Source organism: Pomacea canaliculata, linkage group LG10, assembly GCF_003073045.1.
Source record: "Pomacea canaliculata isolate SZHN2017 linkage group LG10, ASM307304v1, whole genome shotgun sequence".
NCBI lineage: Eukaryota > Metazoa > Mollusca > Gastropoda > Architaenioglossa > Ampullariidae > Pomacea > Pomacea canaliculata.
Window position 1 is genome coordinate 6,813,219 of NC_037599.1, and position 15,099 is coordinate 6,828,317.

General features: G+C 34.9%; 2 protein-coding genes across 2 annotated transcripts; both read right to left on the reverse strand.

Moving 5' to 3' along the window:
- Nucleotides 1–42: 42 nt before the first annotated feature.
- Nucleotides 43–5,645, reverse strand: LOC112574198 (digestive cysteine proteinase 2-like). The gene is made up of 10 exons (XM_025255084.1): nucleotides 5,486–5,645; nucleotides 4,573–4,731; nucleotides 4,064–4,236; nucleotides 3,556–3,793; nucleotides 2,865–3,057; nucleotides 2,200–2,393; nucleotides 1,611–1,702; nucleotides 1,018–1,179; nucleotides 687–876; nucleotides 43–396 (listed from the first exon to the last, which is right to left on the reverse strand). Exons 1-10 carry the CDS (start codon nucleotides 5,529–5,531, stop codon nucleotides 209–211), a joined length of 1,635 nt encoding a protein of 544 aa, XP_025110869.1. The 5' UTR covers nucleotides 5,532–5,645; the 3' UTR covers nucleotides 43–208.
- A 1,863-nt stretch (nucleotides 5,646–7,508) lies between these two features.
- On the reverse strand, nucleotides 7,509–13,284 carry LOC112573667 (tetratricopeptide repeat protein 4-like). The gene is made up of 12 exons (XM_025254236.1): nucleotides 13,012–13,284; nucleotides 12,505–12,682; nucleotides 12,292–12,400; nucleotides 11,810–11,971; nucleotides 11,535–11,612; nucleotides 10,361–10,428; nucleotides 9,888–9,944; nucleotides 9,461–9,547; nucleotides 9,010–9,212; nucleotides 8,586–8,652; nucleotides 8,052–8,113; nucleotides 7,509–7,656 (listed from the first exon to the last, which is right to left on the reverse strand). Exons 2-12 carry the CDS (start codon nucleotides 12,658–12,660, stop codon nucleotides 7,572–7,574), a joined length of 1,134 nt encoding a protein of 377 aa, XP_025110021.1. The 5' UTR covers nucleotides 12,661–12,682; nucleotides 13,012–13,284; the 3' UTR covers nucleotides 7,509–7,571.
- Between the last annotated feature and the right edge of the window lie 1,815 nt (nucleotides 13,285–15,099).

Here is a 15,099-nt window from a genome sequence, read left to right on the forward strand (position 1 = left end):
AAACCCAAATTAAAACAAACTCCAAGCTTAAATAAAGAGAGCTTTGAGATTTTGTAATGTTTTATTTCGATAGAAAAAGACATTTACACCTCAACCATTCAGATTAATTCACATTAATCAACAGGTAACATTAATTAAAAGTAATATTTAAGGGAACATTTGGGAAGAACTGAAGAAAGTTTAGAAAGTGAACAGAATGAACAGATGTCTATGCAATGATGGGGTATGTGGGACTTGTAGCCACGCCGCAGTTGTTATCCTTTTGTGACATCAGGACATATCCATCGTTGCCCCAGTATGTGGACCAGGAGTTCTTGACAAGCCAGTAAGGCTCACCATCCAGAGTACCATAGCCCACAGCTAGCACAGCATGATCTAGATCATCCGGTTTGTTTCCTATTTTCAAGAAAATTTCACAGTCATTGAAGTGTAAAGATGCAATTAGCAAACACCTCCATCCACTATAAAATCTGCTTTTCTTGTTAAAAAAAAACTAATGCTGAAATGATATGAAGAGTGTACACCTGGTGGACTGATCACTAATCACTCAATTGCATAAGAATTTATAATCTAAAAAACCAGTAGAAAAATTAGATATTCATTAGTTCTTGTCAGCTGAAAGTTTAGTTTTCTTTTTTCTGATCGTTGTCTTAATTTATTGGGTGGTTAATATCTAAAAGCCTCACCACAAGCAGGTTCATAGTAGACACCATTGGCATAGAATGAAAGAGATTTGTGTGCAGCATCAATGCCAACAGAGATGGGTCCTTTGGTTGCAATTGCTATGCGCAGTGCATCTTGATCATAAGGAGTGACATTGACATAGCCAGACAACTGCACCTCAGGTTTGACTAAGTTTGCCTTGCAGTTTCCATCCTGGTAGCACAGAGACAATATACTATTATAAAATTTCTGAACCCACTGCTAATAGAGCAAAGCTCTTTAAACACACAAAATAAAATAAAAAATAATTTGACATTTATGTGTTCTGCCTGTTTCTACACAGAGTCCACTTACCACAGCCAAATATTGCCCATACTGGTCCTCTGTAGTAATTCCCCCTTTCTTCATAATCCAGTCATAGGAGCGGAAGTCCTCACCACCATCACAGCCATTATTGCCTTCACCCCATGAGCAGTCTATCAGTTCTTGCTGTGACAGCCTAAGAAGTTTTTTAGTCTGAAAGAAACAAGAGACTTTATTTTAGATATCATAACCATAATCTGCAAGACAATGGTGAAATGAAAGTACTGTCACTTGCTTTGATATTTTATGAAACCACAATTATGACTGTTGGTCATTATAATCTTGGAGGCAATCAGGACTTCATTTTACATAATGTAGTCAATAAACTTAGCTGCAAATGTAAAGGACACATCTCAGATTGATTCCTTTTACTTCCATTTCAATGTAATAAATATACTCAAAGTAGATTCAGAGGATCCTGTACATAAAATGTTCAAAGTTAAGAATCTAAAGAAAGCTAATACTTAGACAGAAGGATGGGTGAAGAACCCCTAAAAGACAAGTAGTATGTCTTGGGTTCTAAGTGTAAAAGAGGGGAGTAAGAAGGAAACAAAATGGTGCTGGTAATACATTAATAAACTGACCTTTACAAAATAAGCACCTTCAATTGTGCCAGTGGTCCCAAAACTCCAGCATGATCCACACACGGCCTGATCCTTTACTGGAGTGACTGCTCCTAGTGTCCAAGAATAGCAAGGATCAGATGTATTAAAAACTTATCCAACTGCACATTTTATACTTGATACCTTATAGAAAAGAAGTACAGCTGTACAAGAATAACTTTCACAAATGGGAAGATACAATGTGGAGATAGTAAATATTAACCTTGGTAAATGCTGAAAAGTTCACTGTGTAATATGCATTGTTTCCTAATCTTCAAGGGCAGAATTCTTATTACTACTAGATGGAGAGACAGTCTTCAAAAAGATATTATCTGTGAATGAGAGCACCACAAAAACGATTAAAAATTACCATTTTTTCATTAATGTTGAAATCAACATAGGATGAGATAAGTTAAAAAAAAATGAAGAAAAGAACTCAAGGTTAATTATGAAAATGTTTAGGGAAAGAATAGCAGGTAGTTTTAAATATGAATACACAAAATAGAATTTTCTTGTGGGAACTAACATTTTTTAATTAGTGACAGAGAGAGAAAAATAAATGTAATTATACCATACAGCCTCCAGTCAAACTGGTCAGGGATCTGCATGCCAGCAAATTCCGTTTTGTTAAAAGGAAGGCCACCTGGGTAGTTTTTTGTCCGGCGGAATCCTCGAAGCATCTTTAATTCTGAGTCACTTCTATCAGCCAGATGATTAATGGACATCTGGTAGGGAAGACCAGCCCTATTCTTGGAATTAATGTACCTTAAAGGGAAAAAGAAAATGAATATAATTCTAAATAGTTAATAAGTAACAATAATAATAAAAGTTATTAAATTTTTAAAAGAAATCTACAACCACTATCCCTACCCAAAGGATTCATCCAAATGATATCTCAGCACAGGCTACTAAATAAAATGGTGAATATTAATAAATTTGTCAGGAATGATGAAAATTATTCTAAAACTCAGTGTTCCAAAATCAAGCATAATCCTCAATAGAGTCTTTTTCTTAAGAAGATCACTAAAACTTAAAAAAATCCCTACCCATTACAACAATAAAAACAAATATAAAGTTTTGTACTTTGAATAAAAAAAATTTTGAAACTGCATAAAAATGCCAGTTAGCGCACTTAAAAAAATCTTGAAAAAGCTACAACATAAAAGATTTATTAATGACGTCTAAACAGTAAATGCATTAAAATTGTACTCCAGCAAGATGGATCTGTTGACTGACCGGATGTTCTGCCTGAAAATGTTTTCTCTGTTGGCATGCTCCTCCTTGTGGACATATTTTTTGCTATGCTTTTCTTTGAATTGCATAAACATAGTCTTAGTGTGTTCATCTATGTGATGCACAAATTCTTGCATAGGATTGAGAGTGATGTAGTGGTCTGCTCCAGGCCCAGGAAATCCGGTGCAGCTTATGTCTGGATAATCAAAAAATACAACCACATAAATAAGTAATCTGACAGAAAGATAACTGCGCATATTAGATATTAATTTCAGTTGTCTAAGATGAAACCTAGATGACATTAATAGTCTCAATACCATTCTTCAGGTACAAAAACACCAGCACATGAGAGTGCATTATATAATATTTAAAAAATCTATGAAAATGCACATAGCAGACAAAATAAATAAAGTATATTAATTTTTTTTAAAATTGATAAAACTTTAGAATTTAATAAGAACAAATGGATTGTTTTCTTTTCTTTTTTGATTTTCCATATGATTTAATGAGATAAAAATGCAGTAAAAGACAAAATACTGCCAAAAACAGCTTAAAGTAAACATTTAAGGCTTTCAATAAAAATTAAAGGACCAGGACTGTACAAGTTAAGATTTGGACATTAAACATTTTTATCATTAAAATTTACTATATCCCAAGATTACATTGTTATATAAGCCAACAGTAATGTACATACTTCCTGGTGTAAAAATACCATCTGGAAATATGGTTTCAGGCTGGTAGTCAGTGTAGTCCAGAATATATTTGTCATAGTGAGAGCCCAAGAGAGAGTCATATCCCATCATTTCATATCGTACTGGCTTCAATGTTGCAGAATTTACCCATAGCGTGTATGTGCTGGTCTTTTCTCCATTGACAATGACTTCTTGCCACTTTTCACAGGCTTGCCCATCAATGATGTCTACTCCTACCACCTACAAAACAGGTAAAACTGACTGTGTAAAAAGTCTGAGTTAAGATTTTGAATAAACTTACCAATATGAGAAAAAATTCAAATACTGGAATAAATCATTTTTACTTAGACACATGTGGATTTGTGATAAGTATCAAAGCACTAGCATATGCATGGAAGCATAAAAAAAAACAAGAAACATAAACAAAATGGAGGAATGAAAAAGAAACCAAAATTATCTCTATCTAATTAGTTTCTCCTTTCTGTGTTAGCAAGAAAGTAACCTGCTTACAGTAAAACCTGTTGTATCAGGAAAAATGGTTTGGGGGCCAAATGGTGCATCTTGAGTACCATTAACAAGGAAACAGCTCAGCTTGTTGTTAACACTGTCGGTAGTCATAAAAGCCACTTTATATGAGACCCCATAGCTTCCAATGTCTCCACGCTGAAAGGTCTTTGTTAAACCTGATGCAGAAATGTATACTCATAGATTAGAATGGTTGACGGTTAGAAAACGATGATATATAATGATGTTCAGAAAAAACTTCATGGAGAGGAAATTGTAAAACCATGCATAACATAAATAGGTAAACTAACCATTAATCTTAAAAATAACCAACCAATTAATTTAGTCTGAAATTATTTGTTATTATTAAGTTCCAATAGCTTCTTAAAATTATTTGCAGTAAATGACAAATTCACTAATCGGTAACATGATCAGCATAGAAAAGGCGAAACTCACCAAAGCAAACAATTAAAATGTTGTGATAAAAATTAAGCCATTTTGCTAAATAAAATTACCATTGTAGTAGTCAATACGACTGCGCTTGTTTGGTCCATCATAAAACACATCAAAAGGCTCAACAATTTCAGCATATGGCAAACGAAGGAATCCAGATGCCTTGTATGAAGTGCTGAAGGTGGGTGGATCTACTTTAAATTTGACAACTGCTGATGCAGCTGTTGGTTTAAAGAAACATGAAAAGTTATTAGCATTAAAAACAAAAGATGGTCCTTTAAAGCACTATATTAACAGATATACAGATATAACATATTATAAATACTGGAGATCATGCACATTTATGTAGAGAAATAAACTGGTTTCAAAAATGCTTTAGTCAGCGCAGTTAAGATTATAATTGAGTTCATTAGCTTTCAAAGATATCTTTGTGAGTTCTTTACAACTATATAATAAATACTTTTGTATGGTTAGTCAGGGCAAGATACTTCAGGCCATTAATTGCTAATCTAAATTTAATCAAAGTATAAGTACTTCAGCGGAAATTTTCAGGCTTTCGAATAATAATCTGTTACAAGAGGCAAATATTTATAGCTACAACAGCATTTCAGAAATAAGGAAGCACAATGGTTATAATGGTTTATTAAAATATATATACTGCACTTTGAGCTAAAACTTAAATAAAAACAAACTTGCTTTAAAAATTAGCTCAAGAGTGTCGGTTTCAAAATATTCAGAATGCTACACCCCTCCCCCCGAACAAAACAATTAAAACAAATAAAAAACTAACTCCAAAATGATTTGATTATTGCCATTTAAGGTCAATGCACGGTTTAAACAGTTTGATTTCCACAGACATGTCCTTATTTAATAAAAAGGCACAAAATATACGTACAAAATAAAATACATTATAAACACAATAAAACACGATTTCGCCCTCAGCCAAATAATCTTGCTAATAAAAAAAAAGTTTACCGCACAAAGAGAAGAAAAGCGAACAGCAGACCACCGTGCGCACCATCTTGTCACTGTATGATCATGTGATCTGGGCATACCACATGACCCGCCCTCTGTAAGTCATATGATCGCAGAATCGGTCTCGTCACTGACGTGTAGGTGGATTGCTGTCTGCCTGCCAAGACCAAAGCTTAGCCTCTTACAAACTGATCCGTTGTTAGTCTTGGCGAGCCTTAACTATGAATGTGAGTAAACCGGAAGTTTTGTAGTAGCATGCCTCCTTTTAGTTAGTAGTTAACTGGCGATTAAAACAAAAATAAAAAAAAAATTCGTCTGCCAGCAGTCCAGTAATACAAGTGCGTTATCTCGTGACTTCCGGAAAGGTGATTCATTTTTCATCCGCCCACATCCTCTTAGGAAATACCATGGGAAATATACCATGCCGCGATGCGACGCTGATCTTCAACTGCTTTAGCTCGTTCAAAGAGCGAGAGACCAAAGGACAGTCCTTCCATCTGTTATTTCTGCATGCGTAGACCTTTAACGAGATACATGTCTGTCATTATGAGAGCTCTCGTGTCATGAGCATAAAGTTCTCCGAAGAAGCTTGTTTATACCGTCTGGTTATATTTAGCATTTTTTTTTAGCAAATATAAATATAGGGGTGAACATATATTGCTCATTCCCCAACTACAAATTTCATTTTAATGCAGCCCGCAAGTGCATCGCATGATCATAGGTATATCAGTGATGTGATCACGTCTCTGCATAGTAAAATAGGGGGGAAAAGTTCATAATAAAATGATGACAAAATCTTGAATTTAAAAGATTGTTTTATGAGAAAAATTAAGTTTATTCGCCATTATAATATATGAACTCTGCATACACCAAGCGAACAGTTTTGTTTAGTAAAATGGTGGGTAAACTCAGTGGTGCCCAACCTTTTCTCGCCCGAGGGCCGCACTGGACATGATATAAAATCTCGCAGGCCAGACAACAGCTGCTTTTTCTACAATCATGATGTTAAAAATGAAAATATGTTGCGTCTACACCCCTGGTCCAACTTTTCCTTTAATATTCCAAAGCAGTATATTGTTTTCATGTGCTTTTTTAGGGGATTCAAAATGGCATTTGATATTGAATCTGCCAATGAAAATGTATATGCAGTAAATAACTGAAAAGGACATTTTTGGTTGATCCCGAAAAGCGTTAAAATATTGTTGATTGTATTTGCACAATTTTTGAAACAGCCCAATTCTCTGCTTCCGCTGAGTTTACTTTCCTGATAAATTATGTAACCAATTTTTGCTAGGTAGGCAGGAAGAATTTTCTGGCTTTGGACTTGAGTAATGCTCAAACCAGGAACTTTCTGTTCCACAGATGAGCACATTAAACTATGTGTTCCAAGCTATGGAGCATCAACATCTTTAAAAAATTTCTGCCAATCTAGAATGCAAGATATTAGCATTAGTAATGTGAGAGTGCTGGACAGCTGCCTACTTGCTGAGACCAACTCTTAAGCATCTAGCAAAGTTGTTAGGTCTCAGCAAACCATTTAGTCTAATATCCATAAACGTGATAAGTTTTTGAAGTCAAAAATATACTTGCAATAAATTTGTTACTAATTACTTTCTATTTTTTTTATTTAGGCAAAAATCCTCAACCTCCACTTCCCAACACCTCAAGCCAATAAACTGAAAACACAACAGACGTATAGCTCCAGTTTTATACCTTCATTAACACGAAAATTCGCATTGTCCACTCTTCTTGATGTTGATAGTTAAACTGGTTAGAGATTTGTGCTTTGGCCTAGTTCTATAAGTTAATGCAGAAAATTATTTCTGCAAGCTGTCCAGTAGAGATATAGGTCCATGGTGAGAGCTGCTGAAGAGGGCACAGTTTTGTGTATATGTGCGTAACTCTGTGCTCATACACATGGACAGAGTAATAAAGGTATAACACCCTGATCAAGCCAGTTACAGCTGCTTGCAATCTCCAATGCAATAATGCAAAAGACATTTTTAGTATTATCTTTATTTTGTCTGCATACTCACATTTCACAATACATGTAGTAATAAAGAAACTTTGTTAAGGCTTTGCAACCTTATATTTTTTGAAGGAACTCTTGCTGGAACTGTGAATCCATGGGAATAACTATGAATGAAGGTGTTCCTCTGAATACTTTGTACCTAAAGTTGAAAAGAAAAACAAAAAAGTTGAAAGTGACACATCAATGAGAAACTGATTTCAAAGTATGAGGAAAAAAATATGTAGATTATACAGGAAAACAAATTAGTAAGGGATTTACATTCAAATCAGGAGTTAAGTGTACACGACAGCCAATGCTTTACCAGGCCAACCAACATGTTTATGAAGTTCTATCGAATGCATGTGGAGGAAGGTCTGTGTGTTTGTGTGCATATACTTATAATTATGCTTTAATCTTGGTTTATATATAAGTTTTGAGCATTTATGTTTGACACTAGAAAGAGGATAGGAGGGGAGAGGGACTGAGGGCTAGAAAGTTGGAAAGTTAAAATTTTTACCTATGTATTTCCCCCATCCACAAAAAAAGCAAAGTTACCTTTTATGCTGCAGCACCTCTAGGAGAGTGTTGTACTTGCTTACAGGATATAAACTTCCTTCTCATGGTCTTCAAAATATAACTGAAAAATTTTGTCAGCTTTAGTCTTTGGAAAGTCTTTTAGCTGGCAGGCTTCTTTAGTATCATTTGTTTTGAAATCCCTTCCTTTAGGAACATCTGTGATTTTTAAGCATGTGTAAGAGAATGTCCTTTTTCTTGGCTGATTTAAAGTTGAACACTGTATCTATTTGCAACTAATACCTAATTCAATTAGCTAATTTTCTTGAAAGACATGCCAGGAATGTATATCAAAGAAATGGTCTAAAGTTTAAAACATAAAGATTTAATAACTGCTCTAGGTTGCAGCTAACTCAATCCTTGGCAAATTCATACCTTTGTCAAAGAAATTTTGGACATGAATATGTCATTCAAAATAAAAATAAGAAAAATGAGATGAATACCTGCCAGTATTTTCTAAGGTAATTTGAAGTCATCATAGTGTGATTTCCTACCTGTAATTTGTCAGGTGTGTTTATGTTCAATGTCCCATGGAGGTGGTTCTGTATCTGGACCAAACATCTGCACTAGATGGTCTTCAAATCTATAACAGGTAACACATTAAGCATAACAGATGATTTTTAAACACTATGAAAAATGGCAAAAGCAGTACTACAGCTGCTAAGATAGACCGTGACCTTAAAAAAAAAATATCAAATTATAATGGAAATAAAACTTTACTGTTTGGCTGGTCGAAGAAAATGAACATCTGGCAAATAGTAGATACCATGCACGCAGAAAGTACTTTGAAATAAATGATCTAAGTGTACAACTAATTGAATAGGGCAATGTTTACTTTCAAGAACACATGGAAATATTTTCAGTCACAGTATAAATAATATATATATTAATATATATATGAAAAGACAAAATCTAGGTTAAAAAAAAAGGGAAAACTTACGTGCTGTTCTCACAAAAGTTCTGGATGAAGTCAGTCTGGGCATATTCAGGGTAAAGCAACAAAACAGGCCAGTGCAGACACCCTTTTTCATCTAGGCGAACACTAGCACCAGAAGGATGCAGGGGTCCAAGCTGGTCAGCAGATTTGGGGAAAGATGAGCAGTTTCTTCTGTTTGTGGAAGACACAAGCTGTATCTTGCGGTCCTGGTACAAATTCACAGACAAATACCATTCAATATCTCTAGCTGAACCATATAACAGATACATCACAACAGATACTTTGTTTAAATAACAATTACTTAGATCTACTTAAAGATTAAAAAATAAATATTTTGATAACCAGTTATTCATGTCTTTAATTGTTTTGCCAGTAAACACTAAAATTTCCATGACTGACTGGATTGTACTTACTAATGGATAAAACAAGTTACAGAATTACAAAGATAACTTACTTTGATCACATTTAAAAGCTTCAGTGTGGCTTCATCTTCTTTTCTATCCTTGAATGCTTGCTTGCGTTCATCTCTTTCTTGTAAACGCTGTTCCCAAATGACAACTGCCACATTACTTAAATAAATGTTACAACAATACAAAGACAAGATTGGCTGCTCATTAAAAAAAGTACATTTAAAAATGCAATAGCAATTATTCTATAACTAACTAATGGCTCACTGCACTAATACAAAAGAACCTGACTTCAAAGGTCAGTCAACATTACTTTGAAAGGACATCAACACTGCTACTTACTCCTTCAAGCTATTAGCAACAATCATAAGATAGAACTTATAAAAAAACAAAACAAATGCAGGCATGCACTTGTGCTGATTTATATACCTACACTTTTACAGATGTAGATACAAATATAGAACTAGATGTTACCTTAGCCTTTTCAGCTTTCAGTTTAATCTCCAAAAGCTCCTTGTTTTCACTGTCTAGCTGGAAAATCAAACAAAGCATTTAGACAGTGGCTGAAAACAAGACAATTAAAAAATATTCTTAGACACAGAATTGCACAATTTGCAAGCTTTAACAGGGCTTCTGCTAAGGCTAAATTCTTTGGGGTCCCAGGGACCCCTTCTTCAGATTTTTAAGGGGTCCCTGTTCTTAGCCCAAATTTGATGAAAATTGAAGGGGTCCTCCGAACTTTTAATGCGTACTGTACGCAATTTTTTGCGTAAGCAGAAGCCCTGCTTTAAGCCTTAATCTAGTGTTGTGCTGAGGAAAAAAAAAAAAAATTAGTGAGAATGTCTATTTCCAATATTAAAATCATTTAAGAATATTTCAAATCCCTTAAACTCCCAATAGGATTATCACAAAATAAAAGTGTGTATAAGAATTGATATTTCTTTTACCATCAATCCTGCTTTGCACCAGCTAATGGTGTCAGCATGTTTATTCATTTTGTCACTGCAGAGTGCACCTGGGACCAATACAAAAGTCAACAGCAAAATCAAAATTAGGTGTCTATGTTAATATGAGTTTTACAGAAATTCTGAAAAAATGTATGACTTATTACTATTAAGTAGATTTTTACTGTTAAGTAGATTACTATTAAGTAGATTTTTAAAATGTTGACTAACCAAAGACAGTGCCTTGTTTGGTGATGCAATGCTTAATGGAACAATTACAGTGCATAGAGTATATTTTTAAACTAATTACTATACACATATTGTAGTTTCACGTAAGTGGTTGGTGTGAAGCATATTTCTTTTTCCTTTCTTTCCACTGTCGGAAATGGTTACACTTACAGATTACATATAATAGAAATAAGGAGTGATCAAAAGATCAATAACAGATACCCCTAACCCTGAGGCTAATAAAGGTTTGTGGAGACTGACGGAGATAACCAAATGACATTGTTGAAATGCAAGACAGAACTTTACCAGAAATAGAGATGAAAGTTATGAACATTTGTAGACAGCTTGCACTGATTACTAGTGCATATAAATGGAGCTGGACCACTGTACTGGTTTTATTTCAACATGAGACTGGACATGTAATGTTTGTGGCTATACATTACATGTTATATGTGCCATGCACTGTACTCAACAAAATATATTATAAAATCCACAATGATATCACATTAGCTTGATTATTAAATATCTTGTAATAATTTATGTCTTTAGTAATGTCTTTATGATTTCTACTCACTGACTTTATGATCACACTTTACAATTACTTTCAGGGAATCATCTTGGAAAGTCTGCAGTGTTCAGTTTTTACAACATTAAAGTTTTGCTGAAATATTCCCGTTTATATCAAGAATGGTCTCCCTTTAACATTACACACTAGAATACAAATATATCCCCTAAAGTAACTCTGGGTAGCATAGCTCAATTATTAAAGTTAATGTTTTTTTAATTTTTTTCCTACCACACAATAGTCTCTAGTCAACTTTCACAATCGAAATATTTTATATTATAAATAATTAAAAAAATAGGAAACAGAATAAAGCACTTCTGTCTTAATGAAAGAAAATCATAAAGAGAGCATAAAGTAAAATATGGAAGAAACTTGAACAGTTACCTCTAATAATCGCTTTCATGTGATCGGGTTTAAATTTTCTTGCATAAATGCAATCATTAAATGCTGACCTGTAGTTACCTGTCCCAACAAAATAAAAAAAAATAGTATCAAATACCTAGATCCTATTTATTTATAAAAATGCAAATTTTAAAACAGAAACAACATTAGAAAACAATATTAGAAAATAGTCCTATAATTACAATTTGTTGTAGAATATATATGCCATTTCAAACAGCGGTTAAGACATTCAAAAAACAGGGCCAGAGACTATTTACCAAGGTGATAGTGGGCTGCAGCTCTGTTTGTATACAAAACTGCATTCTGAAGCCTGTCTGGACTTTTGGATTTAATTCCTTCGGTGTAATTAGCAATAGCTGTTCTGTAATCTTTTTTTTTGAAAAGCTCATTTCCCTCCTCACGGTAGCTCTCAGCTCGGGCTGTGAAATTAAATGTAAAAACTTAAGGAGGAAAACCAAATATGCAGTTTTGTTTAAGGTTTTAAAAACAGTAACATCATCTGTACAATCTAAAACCACCAATAATGTAAAATTGCTTGCTCTGATAATGCAAACTTTGCTGAAGTTGAATGCTATTTAAAAAAAAGTAAAAATGTCTGCAATAACAATAGTTATATCCTCAGCAGTGTTCTTTGATATATGCAATGAAAGCATCAGGAATAAAAATTTACCTGCATTTGGCATGAATAATAATAGCCATTTTTGTTAAAGTGTAAGGTTCAAAGGTGTTAGCAACAAACCCTTTGGATTTTCAGATTCATATTTGATGGCCATGAGTGCCTCCATTTCTGGGGACAGTGGTTTAGACCAATCAACCTCCTTCAGGAATGCTGGGTGATTTTGAAGCTCCTGCAAAATATAAATATATAAATAAATATTATTTTCAATTCGTTACTAGGTATTAACAATATGATTCTGTTTCTGATTGTATTATACTATGTCTTATTACTTACTTGAATAATATCATCCACTGATTTTCCATCGTCACCGACTGCCCCTGTTTCTTGTGCCTTTTTTGATCGCTCAGCAACAAAGTCCTCAATGTCGTCCTGCAGCCTCTGAACCAGGGCTGTCCGTTCCTCATCAGTCATAGACTTCTTTTTGCTCATGGTGACTCAAGGTACTAGGTAGCTGAATGTTTTCCAAAGTTTATCAATTTGTGTGCAATTACAAATAGTGGTTATTATATGTTCACATATATTCATGAGCATAACTTACTCCAAGGATTCCCTTTAAGAATAAATATTAAGAAACAAATATGGTAAAAAGCTGAGAAGAGTCCTTTAGCTTTTAACAAACCCATTAAACTAAATAATATACTAGACGTAAACGCGAGAGTGATGACTACATAGATTATGCTCATCGAGAATGACGCCCTCTCATAACCAGCGAAACAGATCGTTCTTAAGAGATACGTTTAAAAAGAAACCACGTGGTTTGATCTGTTAGCAATCACTTACATTTAGTGAAGGTCTGTGCACTGATCGATGGGTCTAGAAGCTTATGATTCACACACGCCGACTTCACGCTAAGCAGTAACAGAAATCCAACCACGGCGGTGGGTGGGCGAAAGAGAGAGAGATTTACTTAAAACCAAGAAGTTTATACCAACCTGCTAGCAAGAATATTGCACTTTTAAATACATATACTTATGACGTAATAATGTAATAAATTTATGAAATGTGAATGCTTCGTAGAAAGTTAATAAGAGTGATTTCCCTTTTATCATAAGAATGGAAGTAGCTTCCCTTGAATTCATCAACGCCCGGCTGTGCTGGAAGTAGAGGAGAGTGAGGAAGAGTTAGCACGAGAAAGACAAAACTGGCATAAAAGCTTTAAGTGCGTATCTGAAAATAAGCTGATACGAAATGTGGAATGGAATTTTTTCTAATTACCAGTGGAGCAGGAACCAGCAGGACAGCCGAAAGCCAGCAACGGGATCCGGGGTAGACGATCTCTCCGGGCCCCTAATTGTAATTGTAATCATCAATTATTTTCCCACTCATAATATTCTTACAGTTCGATTGTCAATACCTACATTTCATTCAACGTAATATAGACTACAAACATTAGGAAAAGTGCACTAGGATCTACATCAATGCTTGAACATATAGTTGTTTACACGTAAAATACGGAAAAATGACGTTAAAGGATCAATTAAACTTGTACTCTGCTCCATAGAAAAAAATTCCCAGACTGAGGAATGTTACGACTACTTCTCTTTAAAAGAAAAGGAAAAGAAGAAGGAAAAAAAATCTACTGACCAAGGCCGGGACCCCCTTTACAGTCGCGGGCCCGGGTACACCAGACCATGATCCTGTCCACCCTCTCGTCAGGCCTGGGAACCAGGGGGTATGCACGGACCTACATTATGGGGGTCCGTGATAATATTTACACTCCCATACAACCGTATACGCACAACACACATATTATTGACAAAAACACTGAAACTCAAAAGCATTAACTAAGCGCAATTAATCCACAGTGCGGTTGGTTGATCATGCATTAATCACCCTCAGACTTTGTTCACACGCTCTAAGTCGGCACATGCAAGCATTATCTAGAGTTATAAATAGCTAAACAGCGCCGTGAATTACTCAAATATTCAAAGCTAGCAGACATTCTGCGTCTAGGGAGCAATTTTGACACATTGCAGGGAAGTACAGGTGTCTCGCTGCTTAAATTTTAGTTTTATAATAATTGTAATCTTTTTAGGCTATAGCTATTGTGAATTTAGAGTTGTGGAATATTAATGCCATGGCTATCATAGTGATGGCTATTGGGCACTTATTATAACTAAGGATAACAATCTATCCAGCAACTGGAGCTCATGCTGCCAGTTGAGTTTTTAAAGACAGTTTGAGGGCATCATACTTTCTTCACCACCTCAATGTCACATCGCTATCATCACAATAGCCGTCGATGTAACCACCATAGACACCATCTTCTGTTGTTCAAGAGTCAAGATTCTTTATTAATCTGTCAGCTATGAAAGGTGGAATGACCAAAAAAGTTTGCATTTGTTAACCTAGATCCTATGTTTCCTGTTGGACAGAATAAAGATAAAGTGAGCAACAGTTTCTGGCCCTCCGCCCACAACCTGGGTGAAAAATTAAGTTTTAAGCATGGTGCAAAAGCTTTGGGAATATTTTTGCCGATGTTGTCGTCTTATGACGCAAATTGCCCGAGTGAAATATAGATATGTGCGTGTGTTGGTGTGTGTTGTGTGTGAGAGAGAGAGAAAGACAGGCTGGTATCGTACACTTTTCTTTTAAATGCTGACACTTTAAACCGTATATATTAGGTGATATATATATATATCTCGGACAGGCAATGCCCCTTTCCTCTAACATAGCAAAGGTTTTGCTTTTTTCTATAGGACCTCCACCCCACAAACCAACAACACCCAATCCCCCAAACAGGTTTGGTAACTAACCTCTTTTATTGGAACTCTTTCATAAGGAACTGAAGACAGATGGCCAACCTAGTAATACTCTGCCTTTCTCCAAATCCAATATATTCCACAACCCAAAATAGCTAGAATGAGG